The 15892-nt window shown below is 41.9% G+C and overlaps 2 protein-coding genes across 6 annotated transcripts; one reads left to right on the top strand and one right to left on the bottom strand.

Moving 5' to 3' along the window:
- Positions 1–621: 621 nt before the first annotated feature.
- LOC121541849 (WD repeat-containing protein 74-like) lies at positions 622–6957 on the bottom strand. 2 transcript variants are annotated; one of them, XM_041851179.2, is made up of 10 exons: positions 6880–6957; positions 4041–4147; positions 3787–3911; positions 3319–3382; positions 3026–3169; positions 2825–2926; positions 2336–2492; positions 1847–1989; positions 1642–1695; positions 622–1232 (listed from the first exon to the last, which is right to left on the bottom strand). In XM_041851179.2, exons 2-10 carry the CDS (start codon positions 4104–4106, stop codon positions 1059–1061), a joined length of 1029 nt encoding a protein of 342 aa, XP_041707113.1. In that variant the 5' UTR covers positions 4107–4147; positions 6880–6957; the 3' UTR covers positions 622–1058. The 2 variants fall into 2 exon arrangements, with proteins under 2 accessions (XP_041707113.1, XP_041707112.1); XM_041851178.2 differs by lacking the exon at positions 6880–6957 and adding an exon at positions 4345–4492.
- LOC121541850 (protein cornichon homolog 2) lies at positions 5513–13224 on the top strand. Of its 4 annotated transcripts, none has more exons than XM_041851181.2 (7): positions 5513–6235; positions 9551–9619; positions 10168–10215; positions 10620–10732; positions 11080–11223; positions 11456–11471; positions 11609–13224. In XM_041851181.2, exons 1-7 carry the CDS (start codon positions 6149–6151, stop codon positions 11666–11668), a joined length of 537 nt encoding a protein of 178 aa, XP_041707115.1. In that variant the 5' UTR covers positions 5513–6148; the 3' UTR covers positions 11669–13224. The 4 variants fall into 4 exon arrangements, with proteins under 4 accessions (XP_041707115.1, XP_041707118.1, XP_041707117.1 ...); XM_041851182.1 differs by lacking the exon at positions 5513–6235 and adding an exon at positions 7486–7571; XM_041851184.2 differs by having other exon boundaries at positions 11080–11240; positions 11456–13224.
- Positions 13225–15892: the final 2668 nt, after the last annotated feature.

Genomic DNA, 15892 nt, shown 5'->3' on the forward strand with positions numbered 1-15892 from the left:
GGCTAATTAAGGACCATCCGTAAATTACACAATGTTCATGGGACAATATTTTTTAAATGTCAATAGCTCTTAGACTTAAAAACCTCAAACCAACTATAAATTGTAGAAATTAATATACAAATATTTAAACCATTTAATGTGACAACTAAAATATGTGCAACATGAAAACATTGTCCCATTTACATTGTGTAATTTATTGACCGTCCCCAACTACCCCCAGAGACAGGCTATCCAATGTCAAACCAAGTTTGTCATGGTCACACACCAGGCGGCTGAAGCTAATTGGCGAAGTTGGCTAGCATTAGCTAGCCTAGGCGACTTCAAGACAAGACCTGGTTAGACTGTCTCAAGTTAACTAGAAGGGTGAGTGACTGTAACTATGTTCTTGGCAGATTGAATGTACAAACGCTCAACATGTACGAACACACACACACGACACCCACATTAAACCACACCCCCAAGACAACTCGTTTGGCTTCAGTCACGGCCACTGCATTTCTTAATGACCAAGCCAAAAAACGAGGTCAAATCAGGAAGTTCAGCACCCCTTTAAAAGACACCCATCATGCCGAGTGATTTTCCTAATCAGTACCCTCTACTCCATTCCAGCAGACACCAAAACAGAAGCAAGCCAACCAATGGTACCAGATACCACCAGTCTTTTTATTAGGGTTGTTCCAATTTGTAAGTCGCTCTGGATAAGAGCGTCTGCTAAATGACTTAAATGTTGCACTCTCTCTGTCACACACTTACAAGAACCAATCATGTTCAGAGTTCATATGAGATATTGTAATAGCACTGGGGATATTGTACATTCAATACACTTTCTTTTTGTGAGTTGTTGCCAAAATAATAAATATATTTATTAGCTACATTTCAAGGAAGTTGGTATAGAAGGGCATGCAAACAACTCCAGAGCCAGTTTAGTTTTAATAGGAAAACTATGGCTATTGCAGTAGACTCAACAGGAAAACAGTCTGTACATCCGCAACAGACCTCTAGAGCTTCTGCGTTTCTCATAGAGAGCACAGTCCTTTCCTTAAGCTCTCCACTGGGAGTCATTTTACCACTTTTCTTTTCTTCGTAGTCTTCTCTACAGCTGTAACTACGGCTTCCTCTGTTGCTCTCTTCTTAGCCTTGTCTTTGATCATCTCCATAGTGTCCCACACCTCATCCAGTTCTCCCTCTTCTTTCACTTCCTCCACATCTCCGGTTACTGCTGAACTGCTCAGCTGAAATGGAGGACAGAGAGAGACTGTAAACATACGACAGTATAATGTTGCAGCAATATCACATTTTCACAAATATTCACAGCAAAAGTACATTTTGTTGTTTGATATACCAATCATGTCAACTTGATACAAAGATGGTTAAATCAACAATTTTCTGTAGTGTATAATAAATGAGAAAATATATGCATGACAGGTGTCATGTCAGGTTCATGTCAGGTCATCACAGGTGTCATGTCATCACGACGTGTCATGTCAGGTGTCATATGTGTAGGTTTGATGAAAATCCTCTAATAGCTCTGTAATATCACAACAAATATTAGTGTTGGTAAAAAAAATTGCATTGAAAGTCAACTCGATGAGTATGGTACTTCATAAAGTCTGATTCATAGCACTTTAAATTCTCCCCTACCTCTAGATCTCTGCTGGACAGAAGCACACAGTTGAGTCGTGATTTCAGATACACCTGCAAGGGAGACAGAGAGAACATCTTGAACTTTAACTGAACACAATTATTTTAAAAACTGTACTAAACAACAATTGTAGGAGGCTTCCCTAATGACGGTTTGTGTAGCTGACTTCAAGTGTACTAAGAGTGTAAGAGAGTGTTAGTGTACCTTGTGCTGTAGGGAGCGGTCCTCCAGGCTGTGTACCCTCAGAAAACGATCCAAACCACAGGAAGCCACCAGAGGGAGAGAAGGGTGGCACTGCAGCCCCCGCACCCCTCCTGCCAGCCCCTTCAAACACCCACGCACCAGACCTGCAGCGGATGGAGGAGAGGAGGAGGGAGGGTTAGACAACCAACACACTCTGTAGTCAAGGAGAGAAGCTCTCACGCAACATGCACTCGCACACACAAAAAAGCTCCCTCTTTCCATGACTATCAGAATATAATAATTATGATCGCTACAGGCATAACAATAAAGCTAAACAGATGCTTCAAAGAGCACATTTAGCAAATGCCTCTCTAATGTAGTACAATGACAATTACGGCAAATAAATACATGGACAAAAAGATAGAGGCTGACATGGAAAAGTTCTGAAGCAGATCGCTAAGCAACTGCACAATCATTTAACAAGTTAACATGATCCTCTGCCTCATTCACCTTTACGCAAATCTAAGATGGCGAGTTCTCCATGCGTGTTGCCCACTACAACACTGTCTTGGTTGGAAGGGAGGGAGAGGGCTGTGAGGGGGTACTCCCCAAACTGAGCCTCCAGAACCGGACGCCTCTGGGGAGAGGCTGGGTCATACACTCGCACCTAACAGAGAGAGAACAAACAGATGAGTAAAAATAGATGGCTTTTGTTACGTCATTAGATATAGGAGGCAAAGAGATGTGATGTTTACTTGTTTGCTTATGTAGCAATGATCGAAGTCATTCATCCTGGTACCTGAACTTGATCAATATTAATTAAAATCTTAAAAGGGACTTTTAAAACCTTTAAGAGTCCATTTTCACACTACTGACCAAACTGCTGCTGAATGTATCATTTGAGTATTGTGCGCCAGGTCTGGGTCAGTGGCTGAGAAGACCAGCAGACCCAGTCTAAGAGCAGGGCTTGTACAGGAAGAGGCAGACATTCAGACAGACCTGGTGGTGGCCTGTGCAGGTGACGATCTTGTCGGAGTCTGGGATGAAGGCCATGTCTCTGACCCACTCTGGCACTCGCAAGTCCAGCCAGTCATTACGCACCTGCAACATCACTGTGTTAATGCAACATCACCTAAAAATAATAACATACTATGTAGACAATCCCACTGTAATTCCTTGACATGTAGTTGTTACTCTTACATTCTTGGAGGTGAAGATGGGTGTTTCAGGCCTCTCCAGATCCCAGACCTTCAGGCCGTTCTCCTTCCCTCCTGTGGCCACTTGGTTGCGCTGCGAGGGATTCTGACGCATCCGACAAACATTCGTCCCAGCATTTATCTCAACCTGGATATAGGGACAGGGGTTATGTTCAAGGAACTGGCAGTGCACAAAAAGGCAGACAGTGAACCTTATTCATTAATAAGTATCTAGTATCCATCAGCAATGTAACAACCCCTAGGGGGCCTGAGTGGTATTCTGGCAAAGTGACTCACTGTGTCTGTGCTGCCCTCCTTCCAGACCCTCAGCAGTCCCGTCTCCACACATGTGATCAGAGCACTGCAGAGACACACAGGGAGTGAGTAGTCCAGTGTCAACATCAGGGGTGTATTCATTAGTCTCAGAATGTTGCAAAACATTTGGCTTGTTGCAAAACGTTTTGCAATGGAAACAGTTTACTGTAGGAACCAAACAGAAGCAAACGGAACGAAACGGGAAGGGACCTAGCAGGATTTGTCCAATAGAAAATAGTTTTAGTTGCAAAACGTTTTCTGTTTAGAGTAAATAGTTTGTTACAAAACGTTGAAACAGCCCAAACGTTTTACTACGACCTGCGACTAATGAATACACCCCAGTATCCTCAACACATGACCCCTGAGCTGCTGGTGTGTAATGACAGTGTGCATGAACAAGAACTCCTGTGTGGTGTTATTATGAGCATGTTTTCATCTACATGACTATACCTGTCTGTGACGGCAAGTCCTGTGAACCTGCCCTGGGTGCTCTCCCCACACTGTCTGGTCTCAGTGAAGATACCCTTCTCTGTGCTAAACGTCTTCACTGTGCCATTCACAGACCCCACCAGCACCTAGAACAAACACACACTCAGGTAAATAACACAATGGCACACCACTCATGATGCCAACATTCAGACCTATGTGCACTCTTAGCCAACACAAAAAATAAACAAAACTCTCTAGAGCCCCCACACACACACCTCAGTCTCATGTTGATCTCCCCAGCCCAGGACACAGACTTCCTGGTCCCTGCTCAGGCAGCTCATCTCACAGAAGTTGAAAGCCTGTTTTTTGGATAGGCTCACTCCTAATGAAACAGACAGACAGAGTAAGTGATAGACATTTAAATATCCTGATGGTCATCATTCCCAAAGCAATCTGTGTCGCATTGGGGAAAAGTCCTGTCAAGCTAGATACAGCTAGCTAACAAACACGTGGGGTGGCTAGCTAGCTCTAACAAACAAGGACAACATGGCTAAGTTTACTGAGATACATAATTTTTACCTTTTAATATCCCTGTTTCCGATCCCACCCATACTGAACACACTTGACTTTTGTCTGCCATGAAAAATAACTAAAAGATTGTCAAGAAAACAAAACAAAAATTCTAACACGTTATGGTGTGTCCAAATTGTCCTCCGTAGTGATACACTAGTCACCGAACTTCTGTTCCGACCAAAATGTTCTTATATACAATTTCCAGGAGATGGTGCTCTTGAGCTTTACATTTTACATTAGTGTATCTATCCTAAATCCACAGCCACTATTGCACACAAAGTATAATATTTACAGCATCAGTCAGACTGATAGATAAGGGCCATACACATAACCAACCCACAAGACACCACAGGAGAACACATTCATTTTGCTATTGTTTTTACATTATGTAACATTAATTGAAATCATTTTCAAAATGGTGTTTTTGTTTCATACCCTTGTTGTATGAGTTTTTTCAGATGCTATTGATGTTTATCAAATGTTCAAGTTTGTAATCATTAGAGGGGCACTCAGGAGTGAGGTAGAGCAGGGGACAGGCAGAGAAGAAGGTGATTAATCAGTCAGAGGAGAGAAAATGGGACTTCAGGTCACCCTGGGGGATTTACCAGAGATGAGCTATTGGGATGGATTTAGTGGGTGACAAAAGAGGGGACAGGGAGAGGGATTAGGGGAAAACAGCATTGGCACTTTAATATCAAAAGCTAAAGAACTGTGGGAATTAAAAAGTTGTGGAAATCCTCCCAAGAGAAGAAGAGGGCCAGAGAGACTGGCAATAGCAGGGGAGAAAGGGATGAGAGTGAAAACAGCAGGACCACAGAAAGAGAGAGGTAGCTTAGAGAGAACAGAGAAGGGGAGGGAAAGAAATTAAGAGAAAGAATCCTATACTTAAAAGAAAAGAGAGAGAGCCTTTTCACCTTTCTGGAAATTACAGAAGAACAGGAGACACAGCATCATGACACAATGAGAGGGGAAGAGGGAGATACAAAGAGAGAGAGAGAGAGAGAGAGAGAGAGAGAGAGAAAGAGAGAGAGAAAGAGAGAGAGAAAGAGAGAGAGAGAGAGAGAGAGAGAGAGAGAGAGAGAGAGAGAGAGAGAGAGCGAGAGCGATAGAGAGAGAGAGAAAAAGGGAGCAGAGGGAGGGGTAGATAGAGACAAACAAGGGAAGCCGACAAAAAATTTATTGATTTGGAGCTTCCCCTGCCCCCTCAACCATCTCTGGGGAACAAGGGAGTACGGCAACGGATCAAAGCCAGGGAGAGAGGGACCGAGAGAGAAAGGGAGAGAGCGAGAGCGAGAGCGAGAGAGAGAGAGAGAGAGAGAGAGAGAGAGAGAGAGAGAGAGAGAGAGAGAGAGAGAGAGAGAGGGAGAGAGAGACTGTTAAATGCACTTGGCCGGTATATTCTAGGGTGATCCAAATATTGCTTAATCAGACCGTCTGAGAGAGAGAAGAAGAAGAGACTGAGGAGGACAGAACATGAGGGAGAGTGTTTCTTGGTCTGTTTTAGAGAAAGAGAAGAGAAAACATAAGGGGGAGCTTTGGAGAGAGAAAAGCGAAAGATGAGGGAGGGGGACAAGAGAAAGAGGGGAATTAATTAACTTAGAGACTTCTAAGGGCTGTGGATATGTTTTTCCTTTCTTGAGAAAAAGACTTGTACCAAAATAAGAAAAAACAATTCTTAACATCTAAATATTGTTGATTCTCTAAATGTTGTTTTTCCACCCTGCAAGTGAGCACTGAAAAGCATATGCGTGAAGAAATCAGATGGACGCGACTGAGATAGATAGAGAAAGGCAAGGCAGAGAATTCTGACATGGTGTCGACCCAAATTGACAGAGACAGAGTGGGAAGAGGAAGGAGTTGGATATTCAGTGATAGATGCATCTACCACCAAACACAGGTACACTCTGATCAATGTTAAGATCAATCAAAATATCCATCGTCATCATCACAGATGATCATTCTCCTGATACATCGTTCATCAGTGTGGAGTGCCTAAGTATTCTATCATATTGCTGTTTGTTTATATTCTACTCTATACATTACAGCACCATTTATCAAATCATTGCAAGCTATTATTATCAAATTGATCATTTGATTGTAAGCTAGTGATCTTTGCTCATTTTGTTATTATAAATGATCACTAATAACTGTCATTGTAAGAATATTTATGGGGCACATGTATGAATTGCTGTTATTGTATGAAAAGCAATATCCTTTCTCTTTACATTAGTGGACAATTATTATATGCCTACAAAACAGTCCTCTCTTTCTTGACAGCATATCTGCTCCGTTTAAAAACATTGAAATATCAGAATATACCAAAAACAATGTATTTTGAATAATACCATTTACAACTATAAATGTTTATAGTTAAAATGTAAATACATTTGCCTATTACAGATGTGCGCTAACAATTATATTGTTCTTGAAATATGTGCCATCATGATTTTTTTCTAAGCAACTGAATAATAATAATAATAATAATAAGCCATAACACTGCAAACTACTGCTATAATAACCACAAGCCATACCGTCTCTCACCTCACAATAATCATTCATCTCTTTCCTTTACATGCAGTCCAGTGTGTCAGGGAGTCACTTACTAGCTGTGTCACTGTGAGCAAGGTGTGGGGATATTGTGCAAAGTGGATGTTACTGGAAGGGGGAGGGGACAGACATGTAAAGTGCACAAAACCCCCTGTCTGTCAGAATCAGAGGAGGCTGGGACCAGAGGAGAGAGCAATACTCAGCTGTAGCTGTTCTCCATGAACAACTGTGCCCGTCGACCGCTTTACAAATTGTATGTGTGACAGAGAAGAAAATATTTTGCCCAGACTCATGAAAAGGAAAGAGGAACTCAAGAAGAAGGAACAATTGTACAACCTAGATAAGCAGAAATAGAGAGACCACAGCTGATAGACTGGAGAGTGTAGCAGGGATTTTTTCTTCCAATACAGAACTTCAGCTCCTCACCTGGACAATACGGGCTCTCAATACAACGTGAGAGTGAGGGGAGTCAGAGAGTCAAGGGGAGGGAGGGGAAGAACAGACAATAACCTCCTGAGGAAGGAGGGATACTCATCAATAGAGAGAGAGAGGAGGGGAAATCCCCTCTCTCGACCCAACTCGTTGTCAGGCTGGCTGACACAGCCATGGCATTCACCTTCGCGGCCTTCTGCTACATGCTCACCTTGGTGTTGTGTGCCGCACTCATCTTCTTCGTCATCTGGCAGGTGAGCTGAGCTCACACACACTCACTCACCTTAACCATGTTTAGAAACTCTGGGTGATGGCAGTTAAACCATGTTTCAGCTTTGTGACTCATACCTGAAATAAAGAAGTGGTTGATCTGTAACTCAAGGCCAGACACTAAGGAAGACTCTAAGAAATACCTATAATTCTGGGTGAAGACTACTTAACGCTAACTGTCGTCTAGCCATTGGTTGGTGTGAATGTGTGCCCACGTGCCCATCTGTGACTCACTATTTATTTTATTCATTTCAGTACTGTAAGTGTCTCTCTCTCTCTATCTCTCACTCTCTGTTGTTATAATAAGCGCATGTATGGCACCACAAACTGGAAGTTTACTATTAATATGAGATAGTGAAATTTAAATTTGTGTAGGAATGGGGAGACAATTAGATGGAGAGAGAGAGATATGTGCATTAATGCAACCCTCATCATAAGGACCAGCCTACTGACCGCAGAATTATGATAGGAATTTGTACAGGCGTCACTGGAGACCTCTGCACAATCAGTATTCTACATGTCTAAAGCCTCAGACACAGACTGCACAAAGGCCAGAGCCCATCTCTCTCACCTATAGCCTTCTGTCTAGGGAGACATTGTTCATTTGAAATTCAACACACCATTATCAGATCATTACAAAAGACTGGTTTGAAATGACTAAAGTATTGACTACTAAATTGACTAGCGGGTGAGACTGCGCTGCATGTGAGTCAGTCAATGTGTGAGTATGTGTCTGTGTCTGTGGGAGAGAAGAGGAAGGGAAAAGGAGAGAGTGTCTGTGTCTGTGGGAGAAAGTGTATGTATGTGTCAGCAACAAACCATGTTATTGAGAATGCTTATCAAACTATCATTTTGTTCCACCCCTTACCCCCATCTGCCTCCATCCATGGTTCGCGCCCCCCCCATCTCTGTGTGGCTTTCAACCAATGAGACGGCTTGTTCACTTCTATAGTAACCATGGTGCCCGCTAAGGGGCTCATCAGATCACTATGGAAACTGCATCTGTTTACTACAAAGAGGAGCGTGAAACAGAGAATAGGGGGTTAGTGCTATCTGGAATCCTTGGGACGTCCCTACCCTAAACCCTAAACCCTAACCTTAACCCCTAGCCTAACCATAACCCTTACTTAACCCTAACGCTTACCTTAACCATTTTACATTTCAACTTCAATGGAGGGTAGGGGCGTTCCAAGGATTCCGGATAGCACGGACCGAGAAGAGCGAATGATGTAGATCTATATAAGGGGGAATGGTGTTGTTGAGAGTAAAAGACAGATGTGGAGAGTTAGATTGGTCTCTGAAAGGGAAAGATGGATGTCACAGGGAAGGATTCTTAGATGGAGATCTAAGAAACAGAGAGAAACAGAGAAAGACTAAGGATTTGAAAGATATAAAAGGATGAATGGAGGTATGGGAATGGCAAACTTAAAGCGGCAATCAGCAGTTGAAACAATAACAAAGCGAACTCCCTGCCCCTCGTTCGGTAAAAAGCTGAGGGATGGGGCTGGAGAAATGTAGCCACTCTCAAATTCAAAAACAGAGCTATGGATGCAAGGACTGACCAAAATTATAGCTTTAACTATGTTTTGAGGCTATATAGTGTTGGTTTACATTTACTTTGTTTACAAACATTGGAGTAAAACAAGCGTATATTTTGGGTTCTGAAGGGGTAGGACAGTTGAACTAAGCTCATGAGGCATTATACATTATATTCTTCAAGAATCAATGGGTACATATCATTAATTTATAAGTCCAAAAATGGATGTAGAAACTTCAGATTGCCTCTTTAAGATGATAAGAAATCTTGTGAAAAGAGGCTAAAAGGGATATGATTGGAATTTAATGAGAATAACACATTGTGGATGTGAAAGAACACACGATCCATTTACGTTCAATATTAATTTAGCTATATCCAATGCAAATGACAGAAAGTTTAACCATATACTTGTACATGTGTTTTTAGATTATTGCGTTTGACGAGCTGTGCACAGACTTCAAGAACCCAATCGATCAGAGCAACCCCACCAGAGCGGTAAGGCCCCCTGCCTTATGAAAGGGAGTGGAGTTATGTGAAGTGTGACCCAGTTCTATGTGCCCACCTACAGTCATGGCCACTCAGCTGTGAAGAGTAGAGCACTGTAGACAGACAGACAGACAGACAGACAGACAGACAGACAGACAGACAGACAGACAGACAGACAGACAGACAGACAGACAGACAGACAGACATAGACCATGGACACTTAGTCAAATAGAAAAACCTTTTTGAATGGTTTATTTATCATGTTTGATCTATTTATTTATCATGTTTGAAGCATTTACTCAATGTAACGTACCTTCTATTTTGCCAGTGATATCTTTGCTGGGGGTTCCTTCCTTTCATATAGCTACACAAGAACATTCTGTATCTGACTCTCCATATCTGACTCTCCATATTTGACTCTCCATATTTGACTCTCCATATTTGACTATCCATATCTGACTCTCCATTTCTGACTCTCCATATCTGACTCTTCATATCTGACTCTCCATATCTGACTCTCCATATCTGACTCTCCTTTGTCTCTGTTCACTTTTCAGAGGGAAAGAATTCTGAATATTGAAAGAATATGCAACTTGCTGCGGAAGGTCAGTAAGTTGCTCCCAGGCATACACACACACACACAAACACTACACACCTTGTGGGAGAGAGGATCTACGCATCTATTTACAGGACTGAGACGGATTGATTCATATCTTCCCCTCCTGCCTGTAGGACACACACACACACACACACACACACACACACACACACACTATATAATTACCTGGCTTTCTATACTGCCACCACTCCCTCATTTTCTCTGTCAGTGTTAATGGGCAAGCTGTAGAGCCAAATAGGGGAGATTGAAGGAGGGAACACCTGGAGGCCAGCAGGCTTTTATGAAAATCATAACTGATCCCTGCGACTCTCATTCCATATGAAAATTGCAGCTTTTTCAAAGCTTTTGCATTTGTGTGGTGTGCACCATATTTGTCTGTTTCATTTCTAGCTGGTGGTGCCAGAGTACTCCATCCATGGGCTTTTCTGCCTGATGTTCATGTGTGCTGGGGAGTGGGTCACCCTGGGCCTAAACATCCCCCTGCTCTTCTACCATCTCTGGAGGTACACAACACGACACAAGACGACACAAGACGACACAACACAACACGAACAACACGACACAACACACCATGAACAACACAACACAACACGAACGGCACAACACAACACAACACGAACAACATGACACAACACAACACAACACAAACAACACGACACAACACGACACAATACGACACAACACGAACAACATGACACAACACAACACAACACGACACAATACGACACAACACGGACAACACGACCCAACACAACGCGACACAACACGACACAACCAACTCCCAGCACTCTCTCAAGCAGGATGCTTTTTAGTTGTTTCTGTTGTAAGAATGCTCTCTCACTCTCGTCAGGTTTTTCCATCGGCCGGCAGATGGGTCAGAGGTCATGTATGACCCTGTCAGTGTGATGAATGCAGACATCCTGAACTACTGTCAGAAGGAGTCCTGGTGTAAACTGGGCTTCTACCTGCTCTCCTTCTTCTACTACCTGTACAGGTGAGGTCATATTACAGGTGAGGTCATATTAATCAAGCTATTTATTATCAGTCCGGCCGGTTCATTGGTGAATGGTGATCTGTACTGCACAATAACTTACTGCACAATAACTGCTGTCACTCAGACCTAAAGAAAAGAGTGACAGGGGACATGTTATTGCTTGGCAACATCACATTCCTTCTAACATTGCTGTCCTTCTTTCCTCTTTTCCGCCTCTCTCTGTCCTTGACAGTATGGTCTATGCCTTGGTGAGTTTCTAAACACAGAATAGAAGACAAAGCAACAAAGAGGAGATTTAAAGACAGTAAAAGAGAAAGTGCATGCAAGACTAAGACTGGGTGATGTCACTCACCCTTCTTTCTCACCACCCATTACTCCATCACAGACCATGTTTTGCTCTCCTCAAATCTTTGGATGGAGGGACGAACATCGGAGGACATTGTGAGGAAATTAGGCAAAGCAAAGAGACTTTGTTGAGCCTGCTCAGACACTGCCAAGACATATAGAAGAGGAGGAGCAGACAGAGAGGAGCCACTGAAATAATGAAGAGAAAGAGAGAACACATCTTAGCCAGTGTACGGGATGCCTTGATCTGACCACATCACGTCTTAAGGGCTGCGGGTCTCCTCTGCTATTCTTAGTGATACTGTCACTCAACTGTGAATTTATCAACTTTGTGTTGCCTAAGTCCTAGTGTAGATGTTGCAGATTCATACATCAATATCCTTCCATCCCAATAAACCTCATCATTTTAGAAAATAAACACGTATTTAGTTATTCTCCTAATTTGGTTATTATTTATTAGTTCAATAATTCAGTAGTTGTGGTAGATCATATTCTGAGGATATGAATAGCTAGTTGTTTAAGCAGATAAATACACCATTCAATTCTACTATTTTGATCTAGAGTGATAGCAATTGTGTTATTCACAAATATCTAATTTATGTAGTTTATGAAGTCAACAACACAAACACATAATATGAACTGAACATATGAACACAACATGAACCAATGGAGCAAGCCTAGTGGAGAAATAACAAGCTGTAACACTGTTTTGATTACGATACAATGGGCATAAGATTCTGCGAAGGATCGCGGACACCCTGGAGCAATGTTTGAGTCTAGGTCCATCCCAATCAAAGCACTATCTCCCAGCCCCCGTTCCTGCCCAGGGCAAACAGGCGGATTTCTTTCCAACAAACAATTATTCAGGCTTGAAGGGGATGTTTTAGCTCTGGCTGAGATGGTACTTGGGTGTTTAAGTATTCTGTGTTTGTCTGTTCTGTTCTAGCCTGGAAGGGATGATTTCACCTGGACATTCCAAGCTCTGTGCTCAGTGATTCTAGATTCTAGAAATCTCATTCAAGAAAAGCAATAGCTAGGAGTGATTACTGTACATGGGATCGTATTTCCTCTGTGGACTAATACTGTGTGACACAAGTAACTGATAAGGCTGCTAAAGATGATGATGTTGATAGGGTTGCAATGATGACTGTGTCAAGCGCAGAAAAGCGTCTCACATAGAACATTATGGTGGGACTTACATACTGTAACTGTTTTCACTCATAGGTGTCACAGTGAATATTGTCGGACACTTTAGTTTTTGGTTCATTTCAAAGCCGTGACTTAGCTGGTGCTGCCCTCATCGTCAGGAATCCATAGCGCTATGTGTAGATAATTGATAATGATCGGTCTGTGTGATGTTAAAATCATTAGAGAAATGGGTAATACTGGAACTTGAAAAATACATGTAAACTGTGTGATTATTTATTATAAACTGACCATAATTGTAGTAATTAATTGTTTACAACAGTTCTGATAGGGTTCACATTGGCATCTGAACACACACAGAGCCCTGCATTATAATGGAGTCACTCACATTTTAGTAACGTGTCAATATTGTTCAGCTAGGTTTCTTGTGCCAAGACACATACAGTATGTTTACAGTGGCTTGCGAAAGTATTCACCCCCTTGGCATTTTTCCTATTTTGTTGCCCTACAACCTGGAATTAAAATTGATTTTTGGGGGGTTTGTATCATTTGATTTACACAACATGCCTACCACTTTGAAGATGCAAAATATTTTTTATTGTGAAACATACAAGAAATAAGACAAAAAAACAGAAAACTTGAGCGTGCATAACTATTCACCCCCCCCAAAGTCAATACTTTGTAGAGCCACCTTTTGCAGCAATTACAGCTGCAAGTCTCCTGGGGTATGTCTCTATAAGCTTGGCACATCTAGCCACTGGGATTTTTTCCCATTCTTCAAGGCAAAACTGCTCCAGCTCCTTCAAGTTGGATGGGTTCAACTGGTATACAGCAATCTTTAAGTCATACCACAGATTCTCAATTGGATTGAGGTCTGGGCTTTGACTAGGCCCTTCCAAGACATTTAAATGTTTCCCCTTAAACCACTCAAGTGTTGCTTTAGCAGTATGCTTAGGGTCATTGTCCTGTTGGAAGATGAACCTCTGTCCCAGTCTCAAATCTCTGGAAGACTGAAACAGGTTTCCCGGGTGATGAGAGGTGTTTGGTTTGCGCCAGACATAGCGTTTTCCTTGATGGCCAAAAAGCTCAATTTTAGTCTCATCTGACCAGAGTACCTTCTTCCATATATTTGGGGAGTCTCCCACATGCCTTTTGGCAAACACCAAACGTGTTTACTTATTTTTTTCTTGAAGCAATGGCTTTTTTCTGGCCACTCTTCCGTAAAGCCCAGCTCTGTGGAATGTACGGCTTAAAGTGGTCCTATAGACAGATAATCCAATCTCCGCTGTGGAGCTTTGCAGCTCCTTCAGGGTTATCTTTGGTCTCTTTGTTGCCTCTCTGATTAATGCCCTCCTTGCCTGGTCCGTGAGTTTTGGTGGGCGGCCCTCTCTTGGCAGGTTTGTTGTGGTGCTATATTCTTTCTATTTTTTAATAATGGATTTAATGGTGCTCTGTGGGATTTTCAAAGTTTCTGATATTATTTTATAACCCAACTCTGATCTGTACTTCTTCACAACTTTGTCCCTGACCTGTTTGGAGAGCTCCTTGGTCTTCATGGTGCTGCTTGCTTGGTGGTGCCCCTTGCTTAGTGGTGTTGCAGACTCTAGGGCCTTTCAGAACAGGTGTATATATACTGAGATCATGTGACAGATCATGTGACACTTAGATTGCACACAGGTGGACTTTATTTAACTAATTATGTGACTTCTGAAGGTAATTGGTTGCACCAGATCTTATTTAGGGGCTTCATAGCAAAGGGGGTGAATACATATGCACGCACCACTTTTCCATTATTTATTTTTTAGAATTTTTTGAAACAAGTTATTTTTTGAATTTCACTTCACCAATTTTGACTATTTTGTGTATCTCCATTACATGAAATCCAAATAAAAATCATTTAAAATTACAGATTGTAATGCAACAAAATAGGAAAAACGCCAAGGGGGATGAATACTTTTGCAAGGCACTGTATCATGACAGTTCCCTCTAAAACTCTAAAAAACAGGACAACAACTCCTCAACCCCTGCCAACAATGTGAGTCAATCACAGACAATTGCTAAAGCACAAAATGGCGGGTCACAGAGGAGGGGAAATATAGCTAGTTTTTATTTTTTATTTTTTTATTTTTAGTCATTTAGCATTCGCTCTTATCCAGAGCGACTTACAGTTAGTGCATACATTTTCATACTGGCCCCCTGTGGGAATCGAACCCACAACCCTGGCGTTGCAAGCGTCATGCTCTACTAACTGAGCTACATGGGGCCCCTGGTTGACCATCAATGAATGTAATAATGCAGTTGATCAGAATGAATGAATGAATATATATTTAAGAATAACTATTTGTACCTGTCTTCTAGACATCTCTCATCACTGTATGCTATATTTGTTGGTGCGTTAGTTTGTATTCATTAGAATACAATATGATATACAGTTCACAAACAGCAATTCACATATTCTAATAAAATAGCAATGTGTTCAAATATTATGTAGTTCAACTACTGTGTTTTCTCTTGTCTAAATCTATATTTTCTTGAACATACCATTCAAAAGCCTATTTTGTTAAGAATTGGATTCATTAGTCCAGTTGTGGTGCACTGGGTGTTCATAGTTAAAAATGCAAATGAAATCAATTCAATGCATGATTGGGAGGTGACGGATCTGTCTCAATAGCTGTAAGTAACAGGTGATCAAAAGAACATTGGAAGGTCAAAAGGGGGAAGTATTCTGAAGGTCATACCTTTGCTATGTCTCTATTCCAATATATTCTTAGGGTGCTGGGCATACACCATGAGAATACAATAAACAAGAGCTCAGGATTGTAGATCTACAAGAGAGCAAGTATGATGGAGGAAGTGAGTGTGTTAATTATGGGGGGTTGGAGGGGAGAGTGGGTGAGTGGGTGAGGGAGAGTTGGAGGGGGGAGAGGTAGAGACAGGCAACCTGACATAGACTGCATCTCATTATACGGTGTCACCATGGCAACATAATTGTGTTAGATTCCTATTGACTCACCCGGTCTCTGCCTCACTCTCTTGCTCTCACTCAAAACTCAGAATCAAATCCAAAATAGGCTTTACACACATGGCAGCACTGAAGTATAGGTAGATGCATGATACAGCAAATACATTATCATCACTTATCCTTATTCAACTCAGATGCACAGCAAACCATCTCTCT

This window comes from Coregonus clupeaformis, chromosome 27, assembly GCF_020615455.1.
Source record: "Coregonus clupeaformis isolate EN_2021a chromosome 27, ASM2061545v1, whole genome shotgun sequence".
NCBI classification, from domain to species: domain Eukaryota; kingdom Metazoa; phylum Chordata; class Actinopteri; order Salmoniformes; family Salmonidae; genus Coregonus; species Coregonus clupeaformis.

Bases quoted from the DNA above. Each gene is read 5' to 3' on its own strand.
- LOC121541849 (XM_041851178.2), bottom strand. From the start codon at position 4,405: ATGGCAGACAAAAGTCAAGTGTGTTCAGTATGGGTGGGATCGGAAACA. The intron at 3,383-3,786 runs GTATAGTCATGT...GTGTCTCTGCAG, and splicing joins GGACTTGCCGTCACAGACAG to TGCTCTGATCACATGTGTGG. The intron at 1,990-2,335 runs GTGAATGAGGCA...CATCCGCTGCAG, and splicing joins CATCTTAGATTTGCGTAAAG to GTCTGGTGCGTGGGTGTTTG.
- LOC121541850 (XM_041851181.2), top strand. From the start codon at position 6,149: ATGGTGTCGACCCAAATTGACAGAGACAGAGTGGGAAGAGGAAGGAGT. The intron at 6,236-9,550 runs GTACACTCTGAT...ATGTGTTTTTAG, and splicing joins GCATCTACCACCAAACACAG to ATTATTGCGTTTGACGAGCT. The intron at 10,216-10,619 runs GTCAGTAAGTTG...TTTCATTTCTAG, and splicing joins TATGCAACTTGCTGCGGAAG to CTGGTGGTGCCAGAGTACTC.